The sequence below is a fragment of the Rosa rugosa genome, chromosome 1 (assembly GCF_958449725.1).
Source record: "Rosa rugosa chromosome 1, drRosRugo1.1, whole genome shotgun sequence".
NCBI classification, from domain to species: Eukaryota; Viridiplantae; Streptophyta; class Magnoliopsida; order Rosales; family Rosaceae; genus Rosa; species Rosa rugosa.
The window spans coordinates 58,116,760-58,129,269 of record NC_084820.1 but is presented as its reverse complement, the minus strand read 5'-3'; the positions used below and the strand labels follow the sequence as shown (position 1 = coordinate 58,129,269).

The window sequence follows — 12,510 nt, the reverse complement described above, 5'->3', positions numbered from 1 at the left end:
CATCATATATGTCTATAAGATGATATACGGTTGACTTATACATTAAATATTATAAGTTGAATTAGTATACTATAGTGTTGCGTTTGGATGAAAAGGAAAGTTACTATTAATCAAAGAGTAGAGTAAATGTAAGTAGAAAAAACAAAAAGAGGAAGGACCATCGATGAATATTCAATGCAAAACGTAGTCGCTTTGTTGAGCAAAAGTTCGCACCTTGCAGCGTCAGTGCCTAGCAGTGCCGTTGCGCACTCCACCGCAGCTCCGCTCTACCGGAGGCTTCCGGCGAAGATGCCTGGAGTTTCACCTGAGGCAAGAGCTCTTCAATGTCTCTGTGAGCAATGAAGCTTGATCCATTCAACTCGAATCTCTCCAAGATGTGAGAGTTTCGGAGGTCATCATCATCGGCCACTTTTAAACCCACATTTTTCAGATTAATGGAAGAATGTGACTCGGTGAGCTCCATATGGGCTCCGAATCACTGTTTTTCCTTTAGATTTATTGCAACAATTTCAACCTTAGTTTCACCAATAATTTCAACATTTCACCATCAATTTCAACATTTTCTTTCAAGTCGGAACCCCCGAATTCCACAACGCATCACATAGTTTCAGATCAAAAAACCAAAACATTTGGCTTTCATTTACAAGCTTGAAAACCCTAAAGTTTTACAATTTCAATGACTGCTTTGTTACTTTCTTTCTTCGCCCAGAAAGAAAATGACTAAGAGCTTTGATAGTGCAGAGAAAAAAGGTAGGGTCTTTTATGAGGGAAGAAGAAAAGGAAGGCGCGGACGTGAGACATTTTATTAATGGACCTTTAATTGTTTTTTCATGTCTGAAAATAGACATAAGGATGGGCCTGGGTTTGTCGAATTCTTTTGAAAAGAGCTCCGAGAAGCCCAGTCCGCTAACTCTTTTAAACATTGTCGATGAGTGCACACTCAAAGCCGGCTTTGGGCTAGGCGGACTAGGCTTGAGCCTAAATGAGTCTCAAAAAAATTATATATACAAAAGGATTTTTTTTTTTTTTTTTTTGAATAAAGGGCTGGTGCAGCTGCCCTCAAGCCTTGATTAATGAAACTGTCGAATACAAGGGGGGGACATTGAGCCTAAACCCTTGATTACAATAAGCATCTAGAGAGCATCACAAGTTCATTGTAGTTGTTGAATGTGTGATTTTTTTTCTTTTTCAATTGTGATCTTTGGAACTCTAATAGCAATAAAAATGATTTATGAAATCCTAAACCCAAATATTGTGGTTGTGGTCTACCCCCAAAATCTTGAACAATGTTGCTATGAAATATTGGATTTTGTCTTATTAATTATTCTCATCGAAATGATATTACGGTTCAAAGAAAACGTGAACAATGGAATTTCAATTGATTGACAATAGATCAAGACATTGACCAATTTTTTTATGATATATGTTAATCGGCGAATATAAAATTGATGAGAATAATTAACTATAAACATCAAGTGATATCACTCTTGTTCTTTAACAATGAAACCTTATGTCATCCGAGTACAATCATCAATAAAAGTCACATAATAACGAGTTCCAGAAAAAGAAGGAACCTTGGCAGACCCCAAACATCAGAGTGAATTTTCATAAATAGAATGAGACTTTTATTAATACTTGGAGAATATGAAATACGATGGCTCTTAGCCAGTTCACAAACATCACATTGAAAAACAAACTCACTGACAACCGAAAACATACTGCCCATGCATATTCAAATTTCAGATCATCGTACCAACTATGCCTTCTGTTGTCTATGTGTATAGAGTTTGCTACTGTTTGTGTATAAAGATAAAAGAAATTGAATGCTTTTGTCATGATTGAAGACACTTTGAATCATGAACATTAACAACTGAAAAGGCTAAGAACGTACTCTATGGATTTGCAAGTTTCAGTGAGTTTTCAAAAGTTTTTCTGATTGTCTTGCAACAAACACTTTCTTGCTTGCAACTGTAATGAACCTTAACATTGTTGGTGAATCAGTAAACTTGGGCCATTTCGACTTAGGAATACGATTTGCTCCTAGATGCATGGAAGCGACATCGTCCTTGAATAATACACGGTACATATAAGAACGGCCGCAAAGTTCTGTCAATAGATGACCAATTTCCTCTATTGTTCCTGATTGCCTGCAAAAATCATGATAATAATATATATAGGATAATGTCTATTCTAACTTAAAATTGTATTAACATATATAGAAAGAAGAAAAGTATACCGATCGAATCGATCATTTTTCTTAATACTCAAAATGTAAAATATAAAAAATGATATTCTCCAACCTTCTAAAGCGATCATAGAATTGTCGATAAAGTTCAACAACAATTTTGTTGGACTCTATCTCAATTCCATTGTTAACATAGAAATAGACAATTAATAAGTTATTTCATGGCTATATAAACATAAATACACGACTTTTAGGGGGGACATACATTACCCCGTAATATTACACCAATATCAGAATTGTGCAATGCTGTTTTAAGTAGTTCGAACGAGACAGCTTCAAAGGTTTCATCTAGGTGAGGGCTACATCCCTCCAATTTTTCATTCCATGCATTGAGAGCAATTCTACTCCCAGATCATAGTGCAGAAAAAGTATCAGAAACGTTCTTTGAATCTTTTACACGCTCTTTTAATTTTTCATCATATATGTCTATAAGATGATATACGGTTGGCTTATGCATTAAAATTAAAAGTTGAATTAGTATACTATATGATATTATAGAACAGATGATGACTTACATCATTTTCAATCCGACAACAAAACATTCAGATGACACAACATCATCAACGCTCATAAGTATCTCGCTACCAAATTTGGATGGAAGAAATCGTTTGTGGCTCAACTCTTTGCGAACTACAATATTCTTGCATGCGTTTCCAAATCTTTCCACATCCACCTGCACTTCCAATCATTATGGCTATTTTAAAGTTATCCGTTCATATTTTTTTTGCACATCTGTTTCTGAAAATATAAAGTATGCAAGATTGAGAAAAGAAGATATAACAACAACTTACTTATAGTTCCTTCGTAGGTCAATCAAGAGTCACTTTCAAGGATGATTATCTTTTCATTATCGTTACAACATTGGTAGTACCTTTATTTTTGTCCCAAAGAAGTTGAATTAGTTTTTTTTTTTTTGGCCGAAGCATATCTAGAGAATAAGAGAGGCAGTAGAGATGGTGCCGAATCAGATGATCGATGGACTCCCATCTCCTCTGATTGTAATTATAGCTGAGAAAACATGTTGGAATGGGTGGTGTAGGTAAGAAGTTTGATTGCACATTTGATTGACTTTACTAGCCTCAAGCTCAACAACCTTATTCCTCGGACACTCTTAACTACATCAAATCATTAGATATTGAACTTTTTAAGTTTTATGGATGAAACCTACCACCTACAGGTAATAAATAACCCTAGGGGAAAGAGTGTGCTACCGGATGATCTGAAGAAAGTGGTGGAGGTTGGAGGAGGGACTCAATGGGAAATTGCAACTTATCTCTTGGATCATGGGTTTACTGATATTCCTTTGACACTGATGGTTAAGTATTTTCAGAAGTCTGTTGGTGACGCTTCACAAGCCAATGAGAAGGTTGGTTCACTGCAAAAGTATGTGAAGTACAAAGGAAGTTCAGATGATCGAGTTTGGCTGTAGCTGTTTTTCGACTCATGGGGTGCATAAGATATCACTTTTGGATGTTAGAATTGCTAACATAGATAGACATATGGCAAATATGTTGGTTGATGGCAAACAAATTTCAATTGATCATGGTTGTTGCTTGTCGTAATTCAGTCTCATAAATTGTTCTGTCATTATCGAGGAAACATGAGACTTTAGCGAGAAAACTTTTCATCGCCAAAGCTATAATTAGTGAGAAAATACGAATTTTCTCGCTATAGTTTTGGCGGAAAATTTTGTAAGACCTGCCAAATTCAGTGGCGACGAAACTTTTGGTTCCTCGCTAATTGATAGTGTTAAATGAGAAAACGTCTGGTGGCCAAAAGATACAATTTGTGAGGAAATAATTAACTCATCACTATAGTTTTGGTGGGAAGTTTTCTCAAACTCGCCAAATTATATGGGGTAAAGTTAGGGCTGTCAATTTCGACACGACCCGATAACACGACTCGAAACCCGCACGAAATAAAGCGGGTTGAACCCGCACGATTAAAAAGCGGGTCGACAGCGGGTCAACCCGTCATGACCCATTTAATAAACGGGTTGGTCACAGGTCAACCCGCCAACAAGAATTGAACCCGTATAACCGGATTATGCTATACTTTTTCTTGAAATTTTGGACGTTAGGAGTATTTGATCATAGGATTGGACAATTTGAAATATTTTGCTTCATCATTATTGGATTTAATTATTTATGAATTATATATAATTATTTATATTTTTCGTCTTATGAAATTTTTAGTGAATTTAATCAATTTATGCATGTTTTTAGTTAAATGGGTCGCAGTGTTAACCCTTAAATGGGTCATTTTGTCCAACACGACACGACCTATTTATTAAATGGGTTAAGATGGTTGAACACGGGTAACCCGTTTAATAAATAGGTTGAGTTTGAGTTTAAATTTTCGACACGATTAATAAATGGATTGGGTTTGGGTTTGTCTCTTGTGACACGACATATACTTTGACTCGACACGACCCATTGACAGCCCTACGTAAAGTATGTGTTCCTCGCTAAAAGATAACTTTTTCGTACTCGAGAATTGAACAACGGTCAAGTTCAGTTTCATACCATATGGCTTTGCGTACAACTCTACCAGGAGTGATGGCCAAGCTCTAAATTCAAAGGCTGTTTGCAGATATGGGACCAAATGGGAGGTTCTTGACTCGTGCATGTTGAGCGTGGAAAGATTTAAGTGCAAGTTTCAATGCAAGTGATTATTGACTCTTATGAAAAACTTCCCAGGGAAAAAGATCGACACCATCACTTTCCACACACTGATATATAATAACTTGGATGGTGCAAGCGATCCCAACTTTAAGATTTTAAAAGACAAAAGGGTCCAACTTGGCTTCCTAATTTGACATAAAGTCAAGGGTGGACCAATGACGAATGCAATTCCCAGACGGCTGAAATTTGACTTGGCTACGAGAAGAAGCTGCTCCGTCATTTAATTTGAATGGCTTGGACTACTTGGACCTCTCTGTTCAAACTTTTACATATAGTAAAACACAAGGTCTATTCCCATTTGGCCTCTAGCTCAGTGTACAGTGCACAGGTCATAATTTTGCTTGCATACAAAACCTATTGCCTTTTCCAGATGGGTTTCTGGTAACAAAGACATTCTTTCAACATACTTCATGGCAACCCAGAAACAGAAACCACTAAATTGTAGTCCTGATTTACAGTTCCTACTTTTAGTTTTGATTGTGGTTTCTTCTTCCTTGGCAACTTCATCTTCAGCATCAACAGAAGCAGAAGTAGAAGCTCTTTTGAATTGGAAGTCAAGCCTGTCTCTCTTGTCCTCGTGGGTTGGAGACAACAGCAGCACTTGCAATTGGGTTGGGATTTCCTGCAACAACTGTGGAAGCATCAACCATATAAACCTCACTGGTTCTGGTTTGAGAGGTACACTTCATACTTTGAGTTTCTCGACTTTCCCAAATCTCATAAGCCTTAACTTGAGCCATAACGCCTTTTTTGGAACCATTCCCCCAAGTTTAGGTAACTTGTCTAGTCTTGAAATCCTTGATCTTTCTCAAAATAACATTAATGGGTCCATTCCTGATGAGTTTGCAATGCTAGGCAACTTATCCACTTTTTCATTTCAGAAAAATCAAATTTCTGGTCAAATTCCTCAAGAAATGTACAAGCTAAGTTCACTTAGTGTGATTGACATATCAATCAACAATATCACTGGTTCAATCCCAGCATCTATAGGAAACCTGTCCAACTTAATTGTTCTAGATCTTCATCAAAACGCTTTGTCAGGATCGATTCCTTCCAGTATTGGAAACCTGACTAGGTTGAAAGTGTTGTACTTGATGGATAATCAATTATCTGGAGCCATCCCAAATGAAGTAGGAAAGCTCAAGTTTCTTACCGATCTAGGATTGGCAAATAACAAACTAAATGGTACCATTCCTCTAGAGATAAACAACCTTGTATATTTGAAGAATTTGTGGTTGAGCAACAACAGCTTGTCTGGTTCTATTCCCGGAGATGTATGCAGTGGTGGATTGCTTGAAATATTTACAGCACATAATAATCAGTTGACAGGTCCCATACCTAGAAGCTTGAGAAACTGCACTAGCTTAACTAGGTTGAGACTTGAAAGAAACCAACTATCAGGAAACATAAGTGAAGAGCTTGGCATTTATCCGAAATTGAATTACATTGATCTGAGTTATAACAGACTGTATGGAGAGCTTTCTGAGAACTGGGGGAAGTGCCAAAACTTGCAAAGCTTAAGACTCAGTAGCAACAGAATTTCAGGGAGAATTCCTCATCTTGAGGGATCTGAGCTACGTACATGTACTTGACCTCTCTTCAAACGGTCTCATTGGGTCAATTCCAAAGGAACTAGGAAAGTTGTCATCCTTGTTCAACCTCAGCCTTGCGGACAACAGACTTTCGGGCAGTGTTCCATTAGAGATTGGAATGTTGTCCAATCTGCAATATCTTAACTTAGGAGCAAACAATTTGACTGGATTGATTCCAGAGCAATTAGACGGGTGCAGAAAGTTGTTGAGCTTGAATTTGAGCAGAAATAGATTTCGTGAGAGCATTCCTCTTGAGATGGGAAGCATACAATCTCTACAAATTCTTGATCTGAGTCATAATTTGCTAATGAATAGAATACCAGCACAGCTTGGAGGGTTGCAAAAGCTAGAAGCATTGAATCTCTCCCACAATGAGCTCTTGGGTTCAATCCCATCCTCTTTTGATAACATGTTGAGCTTGACAGTTGTTGACATATCTTACAATCAATTGGAGGGTCCTCTTCCCAACAATAAAGCATTCCAAGAGGCTCCAGTTGGAGCTTTGGGGAATAACAAATGGTTGTGTGGTAATGCCACCGGTTTGAATGCTTGCCCATCTATAACAAGGGGTGGGAAAAAGAGTAACAAATCTACTATTTTCATCATAGTCCTTGTTTTAGGTATTGTCTTTTTCGTATTTGTAGTAGTTGGACTTCTGTATATGATATGCCATACCCGAGAGCCGCAAAATGAAAACCAATTTGAAGTTTGGAGCTTGGATGGATTACTTGTGTATGAAGACATCGTTGAAGCTACAGAGTCATTCAACTCCAAACATTGTGTAGGAGTAGGAGGGACTGCAAGTGTTTATAAAGCTCAACTGCAAACAGGTCGGATTGTTGCAGTAAAGAAACTTCACACGCTGCAGGATAGTGGTGGAGAAGCAATTCTGAAGGCTTTTGAGAGTGAGATTCGTACTCTTGCAGAAATCCGTCACCGCAACATATTGAAGCTTTATGGTTTCTGTGCACATCCGCGGCACCCTCTTTTGCTTTACGAGTTCATAGAAGGAGGAAGCTTGGAAAACATATTGACTGATGAAAACTAAGCAAGTAATTTTGGATGGATGGAGAGGGTGAATGTTGTCAAAGATGTTGCAAATGCATTATCATATATGCACCATGATTGCTCGCCTCCAATAGTTCATCGAGACATATCAAGCAAGAACATCCTGCTGGATTTAGAGTATAGAGCTTATGTGTCTGATTTTGGTACAGCTAGGTTTTTGAAGCCTAATGCTTCTAATTGGACAACATTTGCAGGCACATTTGGATATAGTGCTCCAGGTACTTATTTCCTGCTTATTTTATGTCTAATTATCATAACACAACAATACACTACAGCTAGACGTTTCATTGCATGAATGTAATTTTCAAATTCAATGAATGGAATCTTTGTTTTTACAGAGTTGGCATACACAGTGGAACCAAATGAGAAATGTGATGTTTATAGCTTTAGAGTGGTAGCATTGGAAGTGATCATGGGAAAGCATCCTGGAGATCTCATCTCCTACTTTTTGTCACTTTCATCAACATCAACAGCACAAGGTGTACAACTGAAGGATGTCTTGGACCAACGCCTCTTGCCTCCTAACAATCAAGCTGCTGAGAAAGTGATCGCAGTTGCAAATCTTGCATTTGCATGCTTGCGAACGAGTCCACAATCTCGACCAACCATGCATCAAGTTTCCCAGGAGTTGTTGTTTTGAATGACACAATTTTGTTAGACGGTGCTTAAATATTAGAAACTTGTCCTTGCTTGTAATGTGAATCTGTGTCAACTCTTCAATGCTGTAAAGTTTTCTCCGCAATATATACAATTTTGACTGATGTTCGGGTGGCAAGAAAAGTTGGTTGTGAACTTCAAAACAACTTTGGAGTAATTTTAATAGGCATTCCATATGAAGGAAATGGAAGAGGATCCATGGATATAGGCTCATCAGGATATAGCAAAGACCAGTCATAACGAGTCACAATGAAATGCACGAAAATGAGGATGTTCAGCTTAGCAAGTTGGTACCCTGCACAAACTCTTGGCCCTCCTCCGAATGCCAGAAAGGCATATGGTGGAACATGCTCCTCAAACCGGCTTGGATTGAAACTCGAAGGATCTTCAAAATATTCTGAATTGTAATGTGTTCCATATGTTGTCCACAACACCTTCACAAAATTAACCACCAAAACTTAATCCCAAAACTGTGAGTAAAGCATCTAACTAAAATAGTAATGTCTATAGCAGAAAACATATGTACCTTCCATCCTTGTGGAATAGTGAATCCTTCATATTCAATATCAGCAATGGCTTTCCTGAAAGAGCCGAAGATAGGAGGGAAGAGACGCATGCTTTCGCGAGCAACCTGCCAGGTGTACTTCATGTTCTTCGTATCATCCAATGTCAGATTTTGATCACCAGGTTTTTTGCTTCTCATTATCTCAGCATGTTCTGACATAAATGAAATGCAACTCGATGATATTAACTACTGTTCTTAATAAGTGAAACTGATGACCTTGGACTGAATTGAAGAGCATACAATATACCTTTAAGTAGGAAACTGTGGCAATATGGATGCTGAGCCAACATTTTGAATGTCATGGCAATGGCAAAAGAAGTAGTATCATGAGCTGCGAAGACCAGCAAGACCACATTATCAACAACCTCCTCTTCGGTAATTTCTCCTCGAATCATCCCAGCCACTAATCGAGACAGCAACATCCCTCCTTGCTCTTCTTCTTCTTTCTTGCTTTCTTCCATGTGCTTCTTCTTCTTCTCTCTTACTACTTTAACCAGTATTTTCTCAATCTCCTTCCTCGCTTTCTTTGCTCGCCAAAACCTGGACCCCGGAAAATTAATTGGTGCTGCAAAAACTCCTTCCAAAACCTTCTCAAATGTTCCCAACATATCTGCCTTCACATTGATCCCCAACAAGCACTCAAACACTATTGAAAAAGTCAAGACTTTCGTTGCATGATACAGGCTGATCTCATCCTGGCCTTTCCATTTTGTGTCCAAGTGCAACTTCATTAAGTTACATATTTTAGGCACTAAAGTCTCAAGCCCTGCCTGGCCAAGGCTTGAGCCTATAAGCCCGCGAAGGCAGCGGTGCCTCTCCCCTTGCTTTTCCATGATGGAGTCCTTCCCCATAAGCTGAACCGATGCTGAAGGCCACGAACTTATCACCAGCTTGAACTCATTGGACAACAGGAATCTGTTAGCATTGGCTCCATTCACAATCACAGTTGGTGATCCCATTAGATGTGTTGTGAAGATTTTGCCATGTTTTGCAATCCGGGGCTGAACAAAGTCATCGAACAAACTGTTTTTCTGTTGAGCTCTGTAGAACTCCATTGTTTGTCCTATCCAGGGAAGCCCCATTTCCCCAGGTGGTAGTTTTCTCTTGCTTGTGCCAAAGTGTTTCTTGTGCTTCAAGTAAATGATGATGAGGACTAATGTTGCAGCTAATATACAGAACAAACAGAGTGGAGTGTACCTCATTTCCGTAGCCATTGATGCTATATTGACAGAAAAGAATTTAGAACTTGTAGTTTTGATTGATGAGGTATCAGGTGAGCAATTGTTGTTGCTTTTATAGAAGGCAAAACCTTCATAGTCAAACACCCTGATGATATTTCAAAAAGTCAACCATTTAATAATGAATTCCTGACCGTCCCAGAATCTCTATTATTTACAAATCAACCGCCAAGACATCCTATATACTTTGATTCAACGTTAAGTTCCATATTTTTATCAAAACATTGACCGCAGAAACCCTGCATGTGCTCTGGTGCTGAGGATCATAACCAAAGAATGAACCAGAGGAGATTGATTGCATGATTAGTACAGAATCTCATGCTCTGCCGACCAATCAATCTTGTTGAATTTATAATCACTAAAAGTATCCCAGAAAATCTGGTAAGGCTGCTGATAATCTCATAGAGGAGATTAGCACATGATGGAAATCTCCGTAATCTTAGCATGATTGCTGATTTCAACAACATTGATATCTGATAAGATAGGACCTTGGAACTACGGCGTATGTATGGTTGTATACTACTATTACTACATGATGAAAGCAATAAGGATTCATTGGTAAGAATATGAGTTTCTACCACAGCCATGTTAGGAAGAAAATTTTGTGGATCTATGTGAAACATTCATCATTCATGAAGATAAGGTTCATATATGATAGGATGATGTGTTAGATGTTTGCCAAGATAGTCAATTAGTCCCTTTATGAGGTGATTACAAATGACAGATTCAAGGCATGTTTGACATTCCATTGTTATCAAAATATTTATATGATTTACTATTTACTTTGAGGTCGTGGAGAGTAATTTGTTTGTTAAAATGCTTGAAAGAGTTTAGATAGGAACAAGAGATGTTGAAAGAGTAAGGAGCGCGCAAAAACACTCAAACAAAGTGTTTGATAGATAACTTTCTAAAACTAAGGTAAAAAATAATTATGCAAGTAAAATCAGTGTGGACCGAATGCCATAAGTGACCACATTATCTTTCCAGCAAACAAATTTAACAAATGCAACCGCCAAAAATAAATTAAGAGAAGCAAGCACCCATATATATATATGCATGGTGTGATGGTATCGAATATCATTCCCCAATTTCAATGTATCCTAGTTTATGCAAAATGCAGAGGCATACATTTGTAATTTGTTTTCTGGAAAAGAGATGTAAGCCAAGCATTCTGTTCGAGGGGTATCATCAGTAGTAGCAGTAAATGTTGCAGGTTATTATTAACTACGATTATTTAAGGGGGTTTGAGCCTTTTGGACTTTTGCACACAAAATTATCTGCAAAATTACACATCTCTATGACAAAAAAGATGGAATTATAGGGACATGTATTGTAGCATTTATATGATCTGCAGCTAGCCAGACTCTCTGTTGCAGAATTCTAGCACTCGTCATACTACAGAACTACAAAGAGCTTCAGTTGAGGATGAAATTTTTTTTTCTCTTATTATTTTTCTATCGGGAGATGTGAGTACGTTGTTAGATTACTTTTAAATGTATTACACACAAAAACTACTGACTAATCTAATGACTCACGTCTGTGCAGTTTTAATGCTATGGAGTACTATATATACAATTTTGGCAACTTCCCTGAAAGATCAAATTTGATCGATTAATGCTTTCAACTGCCACCAAAATTTGATTTCAATGGAAATGAAAGCTCTCACATGGATGGCAATGCTAGTTAATAGAGGCCTACTAATCTACTGCATATGATAGGCTTCACCATCCATCACTGCAAAATTGCAACTCTTTAGGCCTAATTCCTTAACTGTGACAACTCAGAATGGCACTGTGGAAATATCAATGGCCAAGCTGTCTCTTGCAGAGAGCCATAAACTTGGGTTGGAATTAGATATAGTCAAAGACAGGTTTGAATTGAAGGGACAGCTTTTCTAAAACAATAGCCATCTTTGCTGTCTTTCTTTACTTCTTCCCAACATTTTTTGTGCAGTCTCCACCTACTTCTCTTCAAACTCATTCAAGTTTGAGACAGAAACCCAATTCATGTATCAGAAACTGTTTGGCCCATCTCTCTCTCTTTCTATCAGGGGTTGGGGTCTAGTTAATTTATTTGTACGTGACAGCTTTATATATATATGCTCATAAATTCATATCAATTGTAAACATCGGTACTAATAGTCATTGGCTTAACATACTTTCCTAGCCTTGGGGTATACCCTATGGTTTTCAGGGAATGGGTGAACTGAAAGGCAGAAAGGGTGTATTTGATATGGTTTCCATGCGACATAGATTCATATAGACACCAAATTGGTGAATTCCCATGATGCAAGTTGCAAAGTGTGAGACCAAGTACTACAGTGTGTTTTGGTTTTCCCTATCTAAACAAGAACATCAAGAATCTTGGGCCTGACAGAAGATGAGAACCATATTTTGATGATATGGGTCCATTAAAAATTACTCAACTTTAAGAGTTAGGCTCCACTAAGCTCTGAGGTCAA

General features: G+C 37.9%; 4 protein-coding genes across 4 annotated transcripts; 3 read left to right on the top strand and 1 right to left on the bottom strand.

Moving 5' to 3' along the window:
- Positions 1 to 5,253: 5,253 nt before the first annotated feature.
- Positions 5,254 to 8,350, top strand: LOC133725679 (MDIS1-interacting receptor like kinase 2-like). Its single transcript, XM_062153030.1, has 2 exons — positions 5,254 to 7,807; positions 7,928 to 8,350. Exon 1 carries the CDS (start codon positions 5,340 to 5,342, stop codon positions 6,519 to 6,521), a length of 1,182 nt encoding a protein of 393 aa, XP_062009014.1. The 5' UTR covers positions 5,254 to 5,339; the 3' UTR covers positions 6,522 to 7,807; positions 7,928 to 8,350.
- Positions 6,640 to 7,569, top strand: LOC133731530 (MDIS1-interacting receptor like kinase 2-like). Its single transcript, XM_062158897.1, has one exon. The coding sequence runs from the start codon at positions 6,640 to 6,642 to the stop codon at positions 7,567 to 7,569; it is 930 nt and encodes a 309-aa protein (XP_062014881.1).
- Positions 7,588 to 8,229, top strand: LOC133731519 (MDIS1-interacting receptor like kinase 2-like). The gene is made up of 2 exons (XM_062158887.1): positions 7,588 to 7,807; positions 7,928 to 8,229. The coding sequence occupies exons 1-2, from the start codon at positions 7,588 to 7,590 to the stop codon at positions 8,227 to 8,229; spliced, it is 522 nt and encodes a 173-aa protein (XP_062014871.1).
- A 30-nt stretch (positions 8,351 to 8,380) lies between the features above and the next one.
- On the bottom strand, positions 8,381 to 10,752 carry LOC133725678 (taxadiene 5-alpha hydroxylase). The gene is made up of 3 exons (XM_062153029.1): positions 9,059 to 10,752; positions 8,773 to 8,963; positions 8,381 to 8,680 (listed from the first exon to the last, which is right to left on the bottom strand). The coding sequence occupies exons 1-3, from the start codon at positions 10,023 to 10,025 to the stop codon at positions 8,384 to 8,386; spliced, it is 1,455 nt and encodes a 484-aa protein (XP_062009013.1). The 5' UTR covers positions 10,026 to 10,752; the 3' UTR covers positions 8,381 to 8,383.
- Positions 10,753 to 12,510: the final 1,758 nt, after the last annotated feature.

Bases quoted from the DNA above. Each gene is read 5' to 3' on its own strand.
- LOC133725679 (XM_062153030.1), top strand. From the start codon at position 5,340: ATGGCAACCCAGAAACAGAAACCACTAAATTGTAGTCCTGATTTACAG.
- LOC133731530 (XM_062158897.1), top strand. From the start codon at position 6,640: ATGTTGTCCAATCTGCAATATCTTAACTTAGGAGCAAACAATTTGACT.
- LOC133731519 (XM_062158887.1), top strand. From the start codon at position 7,588: ATGGAGAGGGTGAATGTTGTCAAAGATGTTGCAAATGCATTATCATAT. The intron at 7,808-7,927 runs GTACTTATTTCC...TTGTTTTTACAG, and splicing joins ATTTGGATATAGTGCTCCAG to AGTTGGCATACACAGTGGAA.
- LOC133725678 (XM_062153029.1), bottom strand. From the start codon at position 10,025: ATGGCTACGGAAATGAGGTACACTCCACTCTGTTTGTTCTGTATATTA. The intron at 8,964-9,058 runs GTATATTGTATG...CATTTATGTCAG, and splicing joins CCACAGTTTCCTACTTAAAG to AACATGCTGAGATAATGAGA. The intron at 8,681-8,772 runs GTACATATGTTT...AATTTTGTGAAG, and splicing joins CTATTCCACAAGGATGGAAG to GTGTTGTGGACAACATATGG.